Raw genomic sequence first — 19,541 nt, 5'->3', positions numbered from 1 at the left:
CAGCTAGATCTGACTGCTGAAGTGTCATCTGGGGAAGGTAGAGTAAGAGTAGCAGCATTTTCTGTTTTGTCACATGCATCTATCGGATCGTAAACAGACTGAGAGATCTTGAGGCAGGTGCACATAGGCTATTAGATAGTAATAAGATATAGGTTGCAAATAGGTAAATACATGTAGATTTGTCTGTTTGTTTGCTTAAGTGCATCAAGTGCGGTGCAAACGGTGAAAGGTCTTGAGGCAGGTGTGACATGCTCTCTATTAAGGATTAAAAGTGTAAGTGAGAGTAAACAGGGAGAGATGCAGAGACAGGTGAAAAGCGTTTGGTTTATAGTGAATATTGACCTATTGTGCGTACCGGTGTGGCTCCCGCTGTTAGCAGGGGATACTCGCTACATTTGGGGTAAAAAAGACATAATTATGTATTGTGCCAAGAAGGTTGCACTGTCTGTTCGTTCACACAGGTGTGAAACTGATTGGTAGCTGCCTTTAGCGGAGCCTTTACCGATCACCTCCATTGATCAGAGCATTCCATTTGAGTTTTGGCAGGTTACATGCGCGACGCAGCGAGAGTGAAAAAGCAGACTGGTAATTAATATTGCTATTTAAATATGACAGGCTCGTAACTCCTAAGACATGGGAAATACAGTTGCAAATGGACTTTGCTTTTTCATTTGAAATTTGGCAGTCACTGTGCGTTCGCGAAAGCGAAAATGCAAACGCTAATGCAGGATTTGCAATTGCATTTGGATTATGTCACAATTTATGCGTCCACATATTGAAAACGCAATTTAAAATACAATTTGCTATTCTATTTGAAAATTGTCCGGAATATCGTTCCATAGAAGGGAGAGAACAGGATTTGTTAAATAAATGTTGGGCGGCTGTAAACTGATCTCCTCTAAGATAAGGTAAGTTTGCTTTTGGTTGACAGTGAGGTGCTGGGTTTCTGAAGTCTAGTTACATTGTACATAGTGATGAGAACATTAAATATGTAACAGAAAACCTAGCACGTGTGCATTTACTTCCTTGTTTGTTTGTTAATCCTGCATATATTCATTTAGCAAACTCATGCTCATTCTGTTGATCAATACAGTTCAGCTTAGTTAAATCAACTCAATTATATTTGTATAGCATGCTGAACAAGGGAGTTGTCACGGAAAAGCAATGCAAGGAAACAGACTCTGATCCAGCACTTATAACAGCCCCAATGTGGTTTGTGGTTCTGTTCTAGCTACATATACAGTGTACTACAGTTCTCACATTAAATAATAACTGCCAAAGAAAATCTGAAAATGGATGCATTGTCCTGGTCTGATTTGGTCCAAAAAAAATTCTCAAAGACACAAACACTAAAGCACGATCCCAATTGTTATTCACGGCTAACTTCTGAAAAGCGTTTTCACACTGATTTGCTGCTAAAATGTGGTGTTGCTATAATTGACAGAATTTGAGTGATATATCATATGAACACACAATCTGTCATGGTCAGGGAAAGTGTACAACAAGAGCCATATCTTCTTGATTTGCTACAGAGAATACCACAAGAAAATCTGGGCAATTCAAGACTTGTCCTGTCCAGGCAAGACAAACAGAACAAAGGGTTTCAGTTCCCAGCTTACTGATTTCACAAAAATGTTTATCCCAACTACAAACTTGGTGTATGTATGTATGTATGCATGTATGTATGTATGTATGTATGTGTACCTCAATGCAGACAACAGTCATAATGATGTAGTTATAATCTGTGCAGCTCCAGCGCAAGACGTAGGTTCCTTCTTCATTCCCCTCCTGACGGAGTTTCTGAATGGCATACTCTGTGCTGTACAGAGAAAACCAAAATCTGGGCAATTCAAGACTTGTCCTGTCCAGGCAAGACAAACAGAACAAAGGGTTTCAGTTCCCAGCTTACTGATTTCACAAAAATGTTTATCCCAACTACAAACTTGGTGTATGTATGTATGTATGCATGTATGTATGTATGTGTACCTCAATGCAGACAACAGTCATAATGATGTAGTTATAATCTGTGCAGCTCCAGCGCAAGACGTAGGTTCCTTCTTCATTCCCCTCCTGACGGAGTTTCTGAATGGCATACTCTGTGCTGTACAGAGAAAACAGACAGAACTACTCACAAAATGTCTTTCCTGAAGACAGCCGTTATAATCTAAACTAATACTAAATAACTACAGCATGAAAGGTTGTACATTATTTTACCATGATTACAAGGTGTTCATGATTTCAAGGTGTTGTTAAGGTTGAGATTAACTGTTGGTTGTTTATGGTAGTCAAGCATCTATATTAACCACCATTTTCACTAAATAAATCTAACTAAATGCATCTTGACTTCTTTGTCGAGCAGTATTACATTCTTATTGCCACTGAATTCTTCTTGTTTTTTGATCTTATTCATACTTGTGTCATGCCTTTGCTACTTGATACACAATCACATTCTTGAAAGTCTAATACTTGTAAAACTGGGCATCTTGACAAATAGTAATGATACTAAACTGGTAACATTTTACAGGGTCACATTACAGTGGTCATACATGTACTTATGTAATATGTAATTACTACAGTGATATTAACAATGTGTGACTGTTGTTAGACTGGGTCTTATGACCCTGCAGCATTTACACAACCATTCAAAAACTTGGGGTCAAGATATTTTAATGTTACTGAAAGAAGTCTCTTCTGCTCAACAAGGCTGCATTTATTTGATCAAAAATAGAGAAAAAATAGTAATATTGTGAAATATTATTACAATTTATTATCAATGTTTAAAACAATTGTGCTGCTTAATATTTTAGGAAAACTAATTGTTTCAGGATTATTTGCTCTACAGTTCAAAAGAAGAGCATTTATTGAAAGATTTTTATTGTAACAATGTAAAAGTCAATATATATGATGAATTTAATGCATCCTTACATAAAGAATTCATTTCTTAAAATCTTACTGACCCCAAACGTTTGAACTGTAGAGTATGAAGTGAAGATATTTCCTCAAACTATCTGTGTGAGCCTTATTTGGACATCTATAACTAAAGTATGCTAATATAGTCATACCAGATAGGTCCATGACAGCCATTTTCTAAATTCTGGACCACTGATGAGGGTGCGACTTCAGTGCACAGGTAATGATGAGCATCTACAGTCAATCTGAAGTAACCGTCCACCAGTGCAGCAAAGGACAGAGCTGCGTCACGATAAAACAGGTCCAACTCCTATGGAGGACAGAAGAGGAATACCTTTGTAGGAAAAGAACTATAGCATACATGTCGCTACTATCTACTTCATCCAATGAAATGTATTTTTATTCACATTAATTCTTAAGTCAAGCTGTTGATTTATGGATCATACGAGTATGAATCATAAGTTTTTCATGAGGCATGGAAGTTTTACACCATATTCTGACCAGGTGAAGAGTTCTTGTCCTAACTTGCCACAACCACAATAAGCAACAACATATTTTGCTGATAACTAAACACCTCTCATTGTGAAACCCTGCGCATCATTAAATCTTATTGATCCACACATCAGACTTCAAATACAATTACATTAAATATCAAATATTCTCTGACTGATTATGACTGCATCATATTCAGCATGAATGCTTGTGCTGGAATCAAACTGTACCTGGTTAGGACACAGTGTAGCGGAAATTGAAATGACAAAATTACCATGGTTTTATTGTCTTGTCTGTAAATGGTGGCACAAGACTCCTTAATGACGATATGGGTGATTTCGAAAAAGTCAGAGAAAGGCGTCCATCCACTGTCTTTCTTTTTGTCATTCTTCTGCTTGTTGTCGGCCTTGTTCTTTTTAGATTTGGTTTTGTCTTTCACTATAAGAATATTCTATTCGAAAAGGATTCAAGACAAAAAAAAGCACACTGGTAACAACCTTTGAAACACTCCATGACATAAAATCCAGAATTGCTGATGAATTTGTAAGATATTACAAATCTGCAAGCTCACAAAATCTAAAGCGCTAAACTCACCGGCACAGGCTTTCTCCTCCAGGAGATCCCAGTTGTTCCGGACACTTGCACTTCATAGCCCAGTCCGTCATCCCCCAAAGGAAGCGTGTGGGCCAGAGATCCCTCGCTCTCGCCAGATACTTTCAGGCTCTTGGGCTCAATGGTCTCCCGACCCAGGCCCTGGGTCAACGTTTCGAGAGTGGAGAGATACTTGACCTTCAGGTCATAAAGGGTTATGTTGCTGTCCTGGATGGTCTTGCTATTGAACTCGTTAAGGAAATTCTTGAAAACATTGTTGATGCGTATACGTGTGAGGAAGTTACGCTGCTTAATGGTCCGGTTCAGAATGTCCGGAATGAATCGCTTGTAGCTACAGAGATAGAGAAAAAGGTTGCATAAAACCACTTGTTTTAAGGCAGAAAACCAATATGATACTTCCGTTTTAGTACTCATCAATACATACACCAATTCCAGTGTTTATTACACTTCTCTCTGCGATACTTGAATCTGATTGGTCAATCACAGCATTCCTGCGAAATATTTTTGCCTAATTACCTCTAAATTTTGACAGCAACTCTACACATGAGTGAACTCTGACAGTGAAATTATTCCAAACACATCCTAAATTAGAAGTACCACTTTGAAGTACCACATGAACATAGTATGAACATGACAATTACAAATGCAGCTGTTAAAATACAAATATATTTGACCTCAGAATGCTGTAAATGGCCAATCAGAATCAAGTATTCCAGAGAGGTGTGTAATAAAAGGTTAATAGTTGGAAGTGCCATTTAAATATGATCAATGTTGATCATTTTGCAGATGTCTTGTATAAAGAAGATTGTACGGGTCACCTGGTCTCAGCTCCAGCTCCTGATAAGGGCAGATCATTGCTCTTGGCATGATGGGTAATGGCCAAAACAGCCATTCCCAAACACTCGTTCTCTATCTCATGAAGCTCTGCCTCATTCTGGGGAGTGCGCACTGGAGCAAGTCCCCTTAGGAAGTCATACTGGCCCTAAAACATACCAAAACATGTCTTTAAGAGTGCAGTATGTGCCAAGCAAAAAAGATAACATTATCACACACACACACAAGTCATTAGACACTAGTGTTCATACAGCCCCATAAATGTTTGAATAAATAGCAGTGCTCCAAAAAAAGACATTTAAGTACATATCAGACTTAAAAAAAAACAACCAACATGATAACAACAGATACCACATGAGAGCGTACTTGAATAATCATCAAGCCACAAAGCTCCTGTAGCACAAAATAGGCAATATTACTTTTGTTTAAAGTTGTCAGTGATATGGACAAACATGTAAGTGATACCTCAGGTGTTTCCTGCACTCACCTGTGCAAACAGGTAGTCAAGAGATGCAGCATCCAGTAGAGGTGTCCCCTCAGGGCCTTTTGAAGAGACTGAAACCCCTTTCTGCTTGCAAAGTGAGTGTCTCCAAACTGGAGATTCTGTCTCACTGGTGCCGTGCCAGTTTGTGAAATAAAACCTGTGTAAGCATGTAAAATGAATTGTCAAAGGATTCATGGGTGTTTTTTTTTTTTCAACACATACTTTCATGTCCCAGGGTTATTTTATTTATTTATTTTATTTTTTTACTTGACACACTTGAACTTTTTCTTATTTTTATATGAATATCAGGGTCAGGGAAGATGCAATATACTAAATCAAATATGAGACTTGTTGTGTGAAGAAAACAATGATAAATAAAGGTAAATATCGGTGAACAATATTTCTGTCAAATTATTTAAAAAAATAAGAAAATATTAGATATTATTTTATAGGACAATAGTATATGCTGTAGTAGTTTAAGAAACATCCCAGTATGTCTGTCAGAAGATAAATGAAGAACAACAAGTAGGCAAATATGCACAAGTGCGTGTATGTGTGCGCACACAAGCATATCAAGATTATGAATATGGTCAAAAAAATCATGATGACAGAAACTCATAGCATATAAAAACATACAGAACATTACATAAAGGATCAAAACAAAGGCTTACATTATGTAAATATACTAACATATGGTAAATACCAAATCATGTGTCAATCAACAGGAAATAAAAACAACTACACCACCCCATTGCCACGCGAGCAAGAGATCATTGTAAACAGGAAGCAGCATGAGTGAGAAAAGTGTGCTGTATGCCACAGAGGAAGAGAGGGTGTGCAAAGGTTGACCATAACCTGTTTGTGTGCACAACAGGAAAGCTTCACCCAGGGAGAGATCAATTCTGTACCCACCACTCACTCTGAATACAGTAATTGAGTCTTATCTTAGTTTCACTGGTGAAAAGGGGAAATTCAGGGGATCCTATGTTTTACTTTGCAAGATTCATATTTTATTGAACAATGAAATGTTTTTTCAGAATAGGAGCTAACTGAAACCATGTCAGAGGATTTGTTTCTTTGTTTATTTATTTTTAAAAAAAGTGTTTATTGTTTTGTCCTAAAAGGGGATTGTAACAGATTTGTAACTGGTGTGCCACAGGGCTCTGTAATGAGTTCATATGCATTTCTAGAATTTGAATCAAACTAATGGCTGATATTAACAGAACTCTGACATTAAACAATAAACTTCATCCAACCAATTAATAAATGTCGTAATTTTTCAATTTAAAAAGAGAATTTTTTAAAAATTGTATTCAACTATATCTTATTATTATTATAAAATATAATAATAATTAAATATTCATTATAAATATTACTTATTACAAAATACAATATATTTTCATATTACATTAATGAGAATTTGTTGGTGAAAATGTTCTTAATCATCATTCAAATAATGTCACACAATGCAAAAAAATCTTAATAGTCCTAAAACTGAGCTGTTCAGTTTGTGGTCCAAAAACTTTCAAGAGAATTAGAATGTTGTGAGCTCTAGGTTCTGTCTGGAATTTCTGGGTTTTTTTAACAGAATTTTTAAATGTAATGTTAGATGTGTTTTAAAAATGTAATGCAACAAAGATACTACATAAAAACTACAATTAGTTGCAAATTTGTAACATACACCATTAGTTGCAACGTTTTTAAAGCAACAGCATTCAGTTGTGACCACTCACCTCATACGGTAGTGAAGTTTGATGCTGGTCTCCTCCGTGATCTTGAACACATGATTGGGAGCATACCAGAGATCCTGGCTCTCTTCATACAATGTAAACAGGTTGTGGCACAAAGGTGAGATGTCTGGGGAAAACATTTTCACAATTAGAGCCTGATTCAAACGGTTACTTTTACAACTGCCATTCTTGTGTAATTTGTCATTTTAATATTACTGTTTAAATTCATTTTTATTTATGCTTTCATTCATTTTTTAAATATTTAATTTGAGGTTTTTAGCATAAAGCAAGGAGTATGAACAAAACAACAACAACAATAGCTAAATAAATAAACCATGTGAAACAAAGAATAAAAAATAGCGTGGCCAATAATGTTTTCATTTATTTTTATTTCAGTTTTAGTTATTCACTTACCGTGAATTCAAGGTATACATTTGTTCCCTGGGAGTTGAACCCACAACCTTGGTGTGGTTAGTACCATATTCAAACAGCTGGACTAGTAAACAAAACAAATACTTAACCTTTGAAGTAAAACCAGTGGCTAACCACTGGGTGTGAAACAAAACTGTGTGAAACAAACACCATCATAGTTCCTCTCGAGCAGCTGCCTTCTTGTCTAATATAAACTTCCCTTTCCTCTCACACCGTCCAAGCAAGCTTTTGTCCATGGCCGCAACTTTGAGGAAATTATGAACTTGACATTTAAACCCAGCAGCCATTTTGTGGCTGAATATTGATCAAGAGCCAAAAAGACAGATATGCTGTTATATTGGGAAATGGGAAGGGGCTGACAGGGACAGTCGGTCACAGTGCTTCTCATCCTAAAGTCAATGTCTTGCCAAAATCCACCCATGTCACATGATGATACCAACAGTAAAAACCCTTTAAGTTCCTCTTTTCTATTCTGTGAAATGCTGATGGTAAAAAAGCCCCATTCCTCAATCACACAATCAAAATATGAAAGCGAATGTATGAAAATGCCCCTTTTTATACACTAATTGACTTTGATCTGTAAAACCCTCTTTTTTAAATCCAATTTCCTTTCTACTGTCCCTTTGTACACTGCAAAAAGTGTACGTGATATCACAGATGCTCCGTGTTAATAAGTGTAACTCATACTCAGGGGTGTGAAGTAACATATTACAAATACTACTGTTGTTACTGCTTAATGTTACTGTAATTAAGTAGCTTTTATCAGAAATTGTACTTTCTTGAGTAGTTTAAAATTGTGCACTTTTTCTTGAGTACATTTTAAGTGATGTATCTGTACTTTTACTCTGCTATTTTCCCTCCGATTGTGGTCGTTACATGTTTGTTTTAATTAAATTTTTATCCATCAACAGGATAGGCTTTGGAAAAAGTGTGTTGGGGACACTCTAAAACGCTTAGAAATGACGTCATTAGCGACTAGTCGACTTCGACTCGACTTTCATCACATAAGAGTCGACTTCAAAAAAATCAGAAGTCGTTCAACCCTTAGCGTGAACAAGTCTTAACTTTTATAAAGAATATCTCTTTGGGTTTGAGGCTTTAGTCTTTGCGACTTTAGGGATCTTATCTATGCACGAACAGCTCGTAACACTCCAAAGAGAAAGGAAAATTTGAAATTGCATAATATGACCCCTTTAATCTCTCTTTTTAACCCATTTCATGGTGTGTGATGAACTCTCGTATGAGTTTCTAATGGTTTTGTATAATTTGCATTGTTTTAAACATTAATATTTTATGTGCAACACTAGCATGCTCTGGTTCAGTGGCCTTACACCTGTTTTTAAATCTATTTTCAAACATTATAATTTAAATGGTGATGAGTGTCCCGAGAATAAATCTTTCATCTTTTCATCATAATAGTTTTTCTGTGTTGTTTTGATGTAATTAAAACTGCTTGATGATAGATATTCTTCATTCTTTCTGACAAACAACTAAAGATAATGTGAATTACAGTATGCACAATATTTTCTAAATGTTTAAATTGCAGTGTACAGCGTTTAATGTAAGGGGGTAGAATCCGCAGCTCAGTATTCACTACTCACTACTTAAGAGTACTTTTAAATTAGCTACTCTTTTACACTTACTCAAAGTAGTTTTTTGGACAAGTACTTTTTACTCTACTCACACTACATTTTTTGGAATGTAATGGTACTTTTACTTGAGTATATTTTTTCAGAACTCTTTCCACCACTGCTCATACTTTGCTTTGACAACTATTCCTATCCAAACAGTTACGATGGAACGATGCATCACTGCTAAGAAAACAGACCATCATGACCACACTCTATGTCCTCAGAGATGCATTAGAGGGGGCCGATACCGATATGGTGGCCGATATATCGTGCATCCCTACTAAATAGGTGGCCCTCCAAACACTTACGGCATCTCTTGGCAGCTTCCACGCACAGGTCTTCCGCAGTGTGGCAGTCTTTGAAGTACTCGAGCTGGTGTGTGTCAGGCAGGTAGAAGTGGATTTCCAGTCCTTTCATGACAGTCAGAACAGTCATCTCTGCCTTCCTCTGTTTTTTCATCTTCCCACACAGTTGCCTGCCCAGCTCCATGACTGCTAGTTCTGGCATCCAGACACTGCAGGATAAACAGAGTGTAACAGAGATTTATTGATGAACTCTGGGTTTGCTGCTTGTGAAATAACATACCATTTCCAGTAGGTCATACATGAATGAACCATAAAATTTCACACTGATGTTTGAGCAGTAAGTCAGTCAATATAGGGTTGTCATAATATTTTATGACATTATATCATATTCATAATACTTATTCATATTTTAATCATTTCAGTGTCGATGGCAATAAAATGTCATGATTTTCAATACCAATTTTCGATACTACAACAAAAACTATTATGCTCATGAACATACTAGGGCTGCACGATAAATCACATGTGATTGTCATGCGCATCTCATCAGTAAAGCCAGTTCCGTGATAAGTAGTAAATCTCCATCACGTGCTTTCAGATGGAGCGGCATTTACAGAGCCGTAGTACACTGACTCGCGTTGATAATCGCAGACGAATCGCATGCTGTTCAGTTTCTTGCACAGACCAATCGTTTCATGTCTTTACACATCAATGTATCGTCACGAGCTGCAGGGTTTAATTTGGTTTTGTTTGTGTATGTTTTTTTGACTCTTAAAGCCGTGATTCCCATTCACTTCCATTATATGACTGACAGACTGCAACGGTTTGAGTTAAAAATCTTCGTTTGTGTTCTACTGAAGAAACAAAGTCACCTACATCTTGGATGCCCTGGGGGTAAGCAGATAAACATCAAATTTTCATTTTTGGGTGAACTATCCCTTTAAGGAAAACAGTCCAACGCCGTGGTATAACGAGCACACTTGCGCCCTAAAGAGTGCAGCCCGGAAAATGGAGCGCAGCTGGAAGAAAACAAAACTAGAGGCATTTCATATTGCATGAAGGGAAAGTACTTCTACATACAGAAAATCCTTAAAAACTGCTAGATCTGCTTACTTTTTGTCTCTTTTAGAAAAAAACTAACACAGCCCCAGGTATTTACTTAATACAGAGGCTAAATTAATGAGTGAACTATCCCTTTAAGGAAAACAGTCCAACGCCGTGGTATAACGAGCACACTTGCGCCCTAAAGAGTGCAGCCCGGAAAATGGAGCGCAGCTGGAAGAAAACAAAACTAGAGGTATTTCATATTGCATGAAGGGAAAGTACTTCTACATACAGAAAATCCTTAAAAACTGCTAGATCTGCTTACTTTTTGTCTCTTTTAGAAAAAAACTAACACAGCCCCAGGTATTTACTTAATACAGAGGCTAAATTAATGAGTGAACTATCCCTTTAAGGAAAACAGTCCAACGCCGTGGTATAACGAGCACACTTGCGCCCTAAAGAGTGCAGCCCGGAAAATGGAGCGCAGCTGGAAGAAAACAAAACTAGAGGTAGAGCCGTAGTACACTGACTCGCGTTGATAATCGCAGACGAATCGCATGCTGTTCAGTTTCTTGCACAGACCAATCGTTTCATGTCTTTATACATCAATGTATCGTCACGAGCTGCAGGGTTTAATTTGGTTTTGTTTGTGTATGTTTTTTTGACTCTTAAAGCCGTGATTCCCATTCACTTCCATTATATGACTGACAGACTGCAACGGTTTGAGTTAAAAATCTTCGTTTGTGTTCTACTGAAGAAACAAAGTCACCTACATCTTGGATGCCCTGGGGGTAAGCAGATAAACATCAAATTTTCATTTTTGGGTGAACTATCCCTTTAAGGAAAACAGTCCAACGCCGTGGTATAACGAGCACACTTGCGCCCTAAAGAGTGCAGCCCGGAAAATGGAGCGCAGCTGGAAGAAAACAAAACTAGAGGTATTTCATATTGCATGAAGGGAAAGTACTTCTACATACAGAAAATCCTTAAAAACTGCTAGATCTGCTTACTTTTTGTCTCTTTTAGAAAAAAACTAACACAGCCCCAGGTATTTACTTAATACAGAGGCTAAATTAACAAAAAATAAAGCATCAGTAGGCACAGACATTTCCCAACAGCACAGCAGTAATGACTTTATGAATTTCCTTACTTCCAAGATCAGTACTATTATAGATAAAATAACCATGCAGCCATCAGCTACAGTATTGCATCAGACAGTGCACTATAGATTCCCTGAGGAACAACTCATTTTCTGCTACAGGACAGGAAGATTTATAAACTTGTTAAATCATCTAAACCAACAGATTCTTGGTTGTTAGATTCTTTACCATCTAAGCTACAAAAAGAGGTGCTTCCAGAAGTCATAGATCCAGAATATCATTCCAAAATATATCTAAATTACGACCTATGCTCTCAATGTCAAATGCACAAATGTTATTGTAATGCTTTATTAGGTGGTTGCTCTGCACACTTAATAAACAAACTCCAGCTGGTCCAAAATGCAGCAGCTGCGTTCTTACTAGAACCAGGAAGTATGACCATATTAGCCCGGTTCTGGCAACAACCCTGCACTGGCTCCCTATAAGCTGAATTTTCAGCAGCCATTAATCCAGTCCTCAGTGTCATATGATTCTTTGGGAGTCATTATAATATACTGAATTTGTTCTCAACAAAAAATTCTTATTATAAATCAACGTTGAAATCAGTTGTACTTATTAATACTTTTGTGGAAACAGTGATACTTCTTTACAGAATTATTTGATGAATAGAAAGGTCAAAATAACAGCATTTATTTTGTAACATTATAAATGCCTTTACTGTAAATTTTTATAATTTTAATGAAAAAAAAAATCTTACTGACCCCCAAGGTGTTAGTGTATATAATGAAAAATAAATTTAAGACCAGTGAGTATTTATTCCAAAATAGAAAGCAGAGGATCTATTAGGTTGAATTCGCACAGCAAGGCCAAAAGCACAGTTGCAATTTTATGTCTACCTGTTTACATTCACTTAAACCATAACTGACTGTGTTACATTAACAGCTCACTAAAACAAGCCTTTGAACCAAGACACCCATTTGCCGTTCACATGTTCAACTGCTCTTCACAGAGTAGTAGCTTAAGTATGTATGTGAGCATTTGAAAGCAGCCATCTGTCAGTCAGCCAGTACTCTGTACTACTGATAGTTTACAAAGGCAGTGTCATTATTATTGTAACTGACAAAACTGGACTGGAGGGTGTTAAACTCAAATCTTGGGACTAACCATAGACTGTAAAAAAAAAAAGTAAAAAAAAAAAGATGGACGATGCGTCTCCAATTCCTTCCACTATAGCAAAGTGAAGCCAAAACATCTCAGTATGGGCACTGTCATCTTGCGAAAATGACGTAATTTGGAGCCAGAGTCTGCACAGTAGTGATTCATTTGGAACATGAGTCTGTGCAGTAGTGCCACCCCAAACTCCCGCAGACCCAATCGCAAGATCGTAATCACGACACCACATCCCGTTTTTATAGCATCAAATAACTAACTAAAAGCAAACTTATTAGAAAGACGAACACTGGAACATACATCAGAATGATAAGAACTACCTAAAATGATGGAAACCACCTTTGGGAAAAACATTTTTGAAATGTAATTTGATTATTTAGTTTGCCCCACGTTCCATTAGATTACATGGAGAGGACGGGGTTTATAATGGGTCCAGCCACCTGGCAGTGATCAAAACATTTTGGCTTCACCTTTCAGGACTTGTGGACTAACAGCTGACCTCAGATAAAGACAATGGCAGTAGACAACAACAGATGATGACACACACAAGTGAGTAACAGCAGTATACCAACAATGATGAAAAAGAGAAACATGGGGAAAGGGAAAACAGCTTTTTGCTTTTTCTGAGTTCACTGTAACCAAAAAATCTGATATATTTAGTGACGTGTGGCTAAGTATGGTGACCCATACTTGGAATTTGTGATCTGCATTTAACCCATCCAAGTGCACACACAGCAGTGAGTAGTGAACACACACACCCAGAGCAATGGGCAGCCATTTTTGCCGTGTCGCCCAAGGAGCAGTTGCTCAACGGTCTCACCTCAGTCGTGGTATTGAAGGTGGAAGAGAGCGCTATATATTCACTCCCCCCACCTACAATTCCTGCTAGTACTGAGAGTCGATCCTGCGAGTGCGACCTTTGGGTTACAAGTCTGACTCTCTAATCTTTAAGCCACAACTACCCCCGCAGCCTTTCAGTGATTCAGAGCTGTTAAAGGGTTAGTTCACCCAAAAATGAAAATTAACCTGTGTTTTACTCACCCTCGAGGCATCCTAGGTGTATATGACTTTCTTCTTTTAGACGAATATAAAAATATAAAAAAATTGTCCTGGCTATTCCAAGCTCTATCATCAAGTCCACAAGTCGTCTATCCACAAGTCGTGAAATAAAGCGCGTGCATTCATAATAAATTTGCCTCACACCGGTCGGGGGGTTGCGAATAAAGGCCTCCTGTAGTGAATCCATGCGCTTTTGTAAGAAAAATATCCATATTTCAAATGTAATAAACACTTTTCTCTCACTTCCAGGGCTCTACAGTGCGACCATTTCAGTCGCATTTGCGACTGAAAACTACTGCGTGCGACTATAAAAACATATTTAGGAGCACCAGTGCGACTGACCCGATCATCATCATACTTGTGATTGCGCTCAGGGGAGCTTCAAAGGTTTCTACATGTTTTTGCAGCGTTGAGTAATGTATCACAGACATATCTCATGAATCCTTTCATAAGCAAAGTGTAGACGGTGTAAATAAAGATTCATACAGTGTAGAGAGTTTCGTTGATTATAAATGTGAGATCGAGATGAACTAAGATGAGTGACAGATTTTAATGATTTTTAAGGGAGTTTGTAAATGTGATACTGATTTAATACAACAGTTAAATAGACAAGAAGTTAATATTAAGTGATTACATTGTCTGACTATCACACTATGGTCTGATTTTGCTCTATTTCGTCGTCGAAAATAGTTTGAAACAAAGTCACAGCACAGCCGCTGCATATCTCCATTCAAACACAGCGGTGTTTCGCTTATGAATGAACTGCGTTTTTAAACAAATCTAGTGAGTCAGTGATTCATGATTACCCATTCATAAATACAGTCACTTGCTTCATTCCTGAATGATTCAGCTGTTCGAATGAATGATTCAGTGATAAAATCAGTGACTTGTCGCCACCTGCTGGCGGATTTAGTTTCATTTTTAAAGTATCTTTTCAGTTCTTTAAATCATTTAATATTTCTATATTCAACATTTTTTAAAACATTAATCTTTTAATCATTAAATTCATTAATAAACATGAATTTATGGATTTACTTGCACTCATGCCACCTCTGATCCTCATTAAATGTCTGAAAATACACCTACAGGCCACTTTTGTGTTCTTCTGTGCTACCTCTGTACAAATTCATTTTAATACTGATTTCATTTTATTAGTAACTTATTCTTCTTATTCTACTTGTTCTTATTATATGGTTTTATCTAGAATTTTTAAAAAGCTTATAACATTTTTTTTTTTATTTGACAAAAGATTACATACTTTTAATAAAGATAGAAAAATGCCATTACAAAGGTAAAAACAAAATTCTACTGTAAATCACTTTAAGGAGTCAAATATCACCTCGTAATGGGAAGGCTATTTTTTTTATAAAATTTTGGTGCTCCTACATTTTCGACTGTGCTCCTAAATTTTTTAAGTTAGGAGCACAAGCGCTCCTAAAAAGAAAAATAAGCGTAGAGCCCTGACTTCCGTTATCGATCATACGCAGAAGCCGTTCCGGCGGATGATGCAGCACGTATGCGCAGCGTGCGCGCCTTTGAGATATGCTAGTCTCGCGAGTTTGTTTATAGGAGACTTTACAAATGAAGTAAAGTTTCCTTACTTTAGCAAAGGAAAACCAGTCTCCTCTTGGTTTATATCGAAATCCTCCCGACATTTTTCTTTGCAAATCCTAGGTTTGTACTTCTAATTCGTGACCAGCGGTTTGTTTTATTCTCTCTCCGCGTTCGTCACTAATCACGCAACGCCAACGTGCTATGTCATCCGCCGGAACGGCTTCAGTGTATGCCAGAAACTGGAAGTGAGAGAGAAGTGTTTATTACATTTGAAATATGGATATTTTTCTTACAAAATCGCATGGATTCACTACAGGAGGCCTTTATTCACCCCCCAGGGCCACGTGAGGCACGTTTTATTATGGATGCACGCACTTTATTTGACGTCTTTTGACTGTTCAACAGAAACACCCACCCACTGCAACAATAACGTTTGGAATAGCCAGGACAATTATTAATATAACTCCGAATGGATTTGTCTGAAAGAAGAAAGTCATATACACCTAGGATGCTTCGAGGGTAAGTAAAACACAAGCTAATTTTCACTTTTGGGTGAACTAACCCTTTAAGGGGCGACTAGTAAGTCAGTGTTTGGTACAGTGGGCGAGTGGGTGAGCAGACTCATATCCTTTTCTCACACCACCAAGTCAAGCCACACATATCTGACTGCACATTCACCAGGCCAGTGAGAAATACCGGTGGACTCACACATACACACTGACAGAGATCAAACATAGGCCTATCAAAGGACTCACCTCGCGCAGAAAACACGGCTGCCAGCACTCATGGCTGAATCCAATAAATAACTCGCAGCCACAAAAACATTACTCATCAAGAAAACAAAAAGTGTCCCCCATAAACACACAGTTCTGGTCTAAATTATGACTGCGGCTTTGGCTCCTCCCACTGTGGTCAGTGTGTTTGTAATGACCGTAAGGCAGAGCGGTCAGAAGCGTGATTGACTGGCATTCTTGCTTAGGAATGGTGGTATGACCAAATCCCTGGTATGAGTAGTTATACGTATATGACAATATGTCATGATACAGCTACTGTTTTGCTGAATATTCAGTGAAAAAAGGCTTAAAAACAAATAAAAAGAAGGTGACCATCAGCTACTAAATTAAATACTTTACAACTGAAGTCTTTACAACCTGATTGGACGTAAACCAACAGATCAGATTATTCAAAAGAAGTGAATCATATGTCTGACATTAGTGTCAAATATTAATTCAATGTTATTATTACAAATATTATTCAATACTATCAAATGCATAGTTCAGGAGGAGCCATATTCAAAGACACTGTAAAACAGCCAGTCAAAAGACCACACATTAGTTGAATTTTATCCATTAATGAAGTCCGACACTGTTCACACTGAAAACTTGAGATTAAAAATCTTAATGTAAACATGAAAGTAAACATTTAAATGTATCAATAAAATACATAGGTGTATCTATGTTGAAATTTTTGGGGGGAAAAAATGAGAAGACAAAATGTACGGAAATATTTAAGATTCTGCATTATTTCTACATCACTAACCAAATAAGTACAACCCCAGTTCCAGAAAAGTTGGAACGTTTTGTAAAATGTATTAAAATCGAGAATATGTGATTTGTTTATTCTCTATAACTTTTATTTAATTGACAAAAGTACAAAGAAAAGATTGCCAAAGTTTTCACTGACCAACTTAAATGTACTGTATTTTGTAAATAAAAACACATTTTGATTTTGTTGGCTGCAACACACTCCAAAAAAGTTGGGACAGAGGCAAAATAAAAGTGAAAAGGTTATAGAATATCCTAACTAAACTGTTTTGAAACCGTTCACAGTAAGCAGGTGAATGGGTAATAGGTGAGGGTATCATGTTTGGTTATAAAAGGAGCATCTCGATCTTTGCAAGCAAAGCTGGATCATGGCTCATCACTTTGTGCCAAATTTCATGAGAGAAGGGTCAAACAAGTCAAAACTCTAATTTCTCAATGAAAAATCGCAAAGAATTGAGGTCTTTCACCAACTACCATACATAATACTGTGAAAAGTTTCAGGGAATCCAGAGAAATCTCAGTCTGTGTAGGGCAAGGCAGGAAACCTCAGTTGAATGCGCTTGACCTTTGAGCCTTCAGATGGCATTGCATAAGAAACCGTCATGCTGCGATGTTAAATATAACCACATGGGCCCAGGGGGACTTCAGAAAACCACTGTCATTTACCACAGTCTGCTGCTGCATCAAGAAATGCAACTTGAATCTCTGTTACTCTAGGAGAAAGCCATACATCAATTTTATGCAGTGATGGGCCAGAGCTCATCTCAGATAGTCAAAAAGACAGTGAAAATGTGTGCTGTGGTCAGATGAGTCCACATTTCAACCTGTTTCTGGGTAAAAAGGACGTTGAGTTCTCAGTCCCAAAGACCAAAGGGACCTTCCAGACTTTCATCAGCGACGGATGCAAAAGCAAACGTCTGTCATGGTATGGGGGTGCATCAGTGCAAACGGCATGGGTGACTGGCATATGTGCGAAGGTACTATTGACATGGAGGCATATATTGGGATTGTACAGAGACATATACTGCCATCAAGATGACATCTTTCATGGGAAGTCCATGGTTATTAGATCAAGACAATACCGGGTCTCATTCTGCATGTGCTACAACAGCGTGGTTCGGTAGACACATGTGGATGTGACTGGATGTGAGCAGATCTGTCTCCTATTGAAAATATATGGCCCATCATGAAAAGGAGAATCAGACAACAATGACTATGGACTGTTGTGCAGCTGAAGTCTTGTATCAAGCGAGACTGGGCAAAAATTTTTCTTGCAAAACTTTGAAAATTAGCATCCATAATTCCCAGATGATTCAAATGTGTAATTAAAAGGAAAGGTGAATTCACACAGTGTTAAACATGCCTCTGTCCCAACTTTTTTGGAGTGTGTTGTAGCCATCAAAATGCATTTATATTTACAAAATAAAATTAAGTTGGCCAATGAAAATCTTTGCACTTTAGTCAATTAAAAAAATGTGAAAAATAACTCTTGATTTTATGGCATTTCACAAAACGTTCCAGCTTTTCTGGAACTGGGGTTGTACATTAGTGACATTGATCATGTGAACATCTTTGCAGCTGTGCTATTTTAGTACTTATTTAGTACTAATTTAGTATAGTAGTCTATTGCCACAATCATAAAAATTTTTTATGGAAATAGGAAGTGCTGCTTAAGCTGCAACTAGCTTAATGTTTATTTTTTAATATTTCATTTTATGAAATATTGACATTTATTTCAGGTATTCACTCAAATTGTTAAACTGATAATATATTTTGTAATTTAAAAATAATAATAATTTAATTAGAAAAATATAAAATTCTTCAAAAGTGGACCCCACTGTACATCCACTGTATAAACGCTTTAGTTTTACCTCATATTGCCCAGTTCTAATCCCACTCATCGCTAAAAAAGCAGGAAATTCTAAAACACACACACCTATGGCGGGAAAAGAAATAAAACATGATCCAGTCAATAGACAGTTCAGTGTGAGGCAACGCTACAACTGAGCTGTCACTGCAAAAACCACAGCCTAATTATACACTGTGTGTGTATGCATGTGTGTGGTGACCCTCAGCTCTGAGTCAAACAGTGATCCAGTCTCTCTTCATGTCTAGCTTTCACAGTTCTCTCTCCCGTAACAAACCCTAGAAGCAGCAAAGGGGCCTGGCTTCAGTACATACATGTGACTGAATCACGGTGTCACATGCATGCTAGTTCTGACGGAGCTTGTTTACACTGGGTAAATTTAGCAGGACACTGAATGTAAAAATGTTTCGCACCTGTGTGAAGACGTTCTCCCTGTACCTGTGCACCTCAAACGGCTCCGTATGTAGTCTGGCTGTGAGGGCAGAGTTTTAGATGAGTGTCTGCAAGCTAAAAACAGACATAAGAGAGAATGCTAGATGCGACTGTTACCTCTACTTAGGACAGCTCTGTTCTCCTGATAGTCCTGTATCTCTGCGTCCTTCCGAGCCAGAAGAGCAGCTAGATCCTCCACTTGCTGCTGTAGGACTCTACTCACTGCCAGCAGGGGGCGCACCAGGTGTCTGCACACCTGATTCACAAGCAGAAACGTACTGTATATTTGATACATTGATTTTTAAGGCCTCGAGCCTACAAATCTACTTTATGCCTTCTGC

At 37.6% G+C, this 19,541-nt stretch overlaps 1 protein-coding gene across 3 annotated transcripts in view; it reads right to left on the bottom strand.

Moving 5' to 3' along the window:
- LOC107591175 (tyrosine-protein kinase JAK1) overlaps positions 1–19,541 on the bottom strand; it is a 42,898-nt gene that overhangs the window by 19,402 nt on the left and 3,955 nt on the right. For all 3 annotated transcript variants that reach the window (XM_016280244.1, XM_016280245.1, XM_016280246.1), the window contains exons 2-9: positions 9,434–9,639; positions 7,066–7,189; positions 5,336–5,489; positions 4,833–4,996; positions 3,997–4,345; positions 3,677–3,853; positions 3,063–3,220; positions 1,987–2,101 (exon numbers count right to left, since the gene is read on the bottom strand). In XM_016280244.1, coding sequence (XP_016135730.1) covers positions 1,987–2,101; positions 3,063–3,220; positions 3,677–3,853; positions 3,997–4,345; positions 4,833–4,996; positions 5,336–5,489; positions 7,066–7,189; positions 9,434–9,639 — 1,447 coding nt within the window. The remainder of the gene's footprint in view (positions 1–1,986; positions 2,102–3,062; positions 3,221–3,676; positions 3,854–3,996; positions 4,346–4,832; positions 4,997–5,335; positions 5,490–7,065; positions 7,190–9,433; positions 9,640–19,541) is intronic.

Source organism: Sinocyclocheilus grahami, unplaced genomic scaffold (assembly GCF_001515645.1).
Source record: "Sinocyclocheilus grahami isolate Dianchi unplaced genomic scaffold, SAMN03320097.WGS_v1.1 scaffold138.1, whole genome shotgun sequence".
NCBI lineage: Eukaryota > Metazoa > Chordata > Actinopteri > Cypriniformes > Cyprinidae > Sinocyclocheilus > Sinocyclocheilus grahami.
The sequence above is the reverse complement of the archived record's forward strand: the minus strand, read 5'-3'. Positions and strand labels throughout refer to the sequence as shown.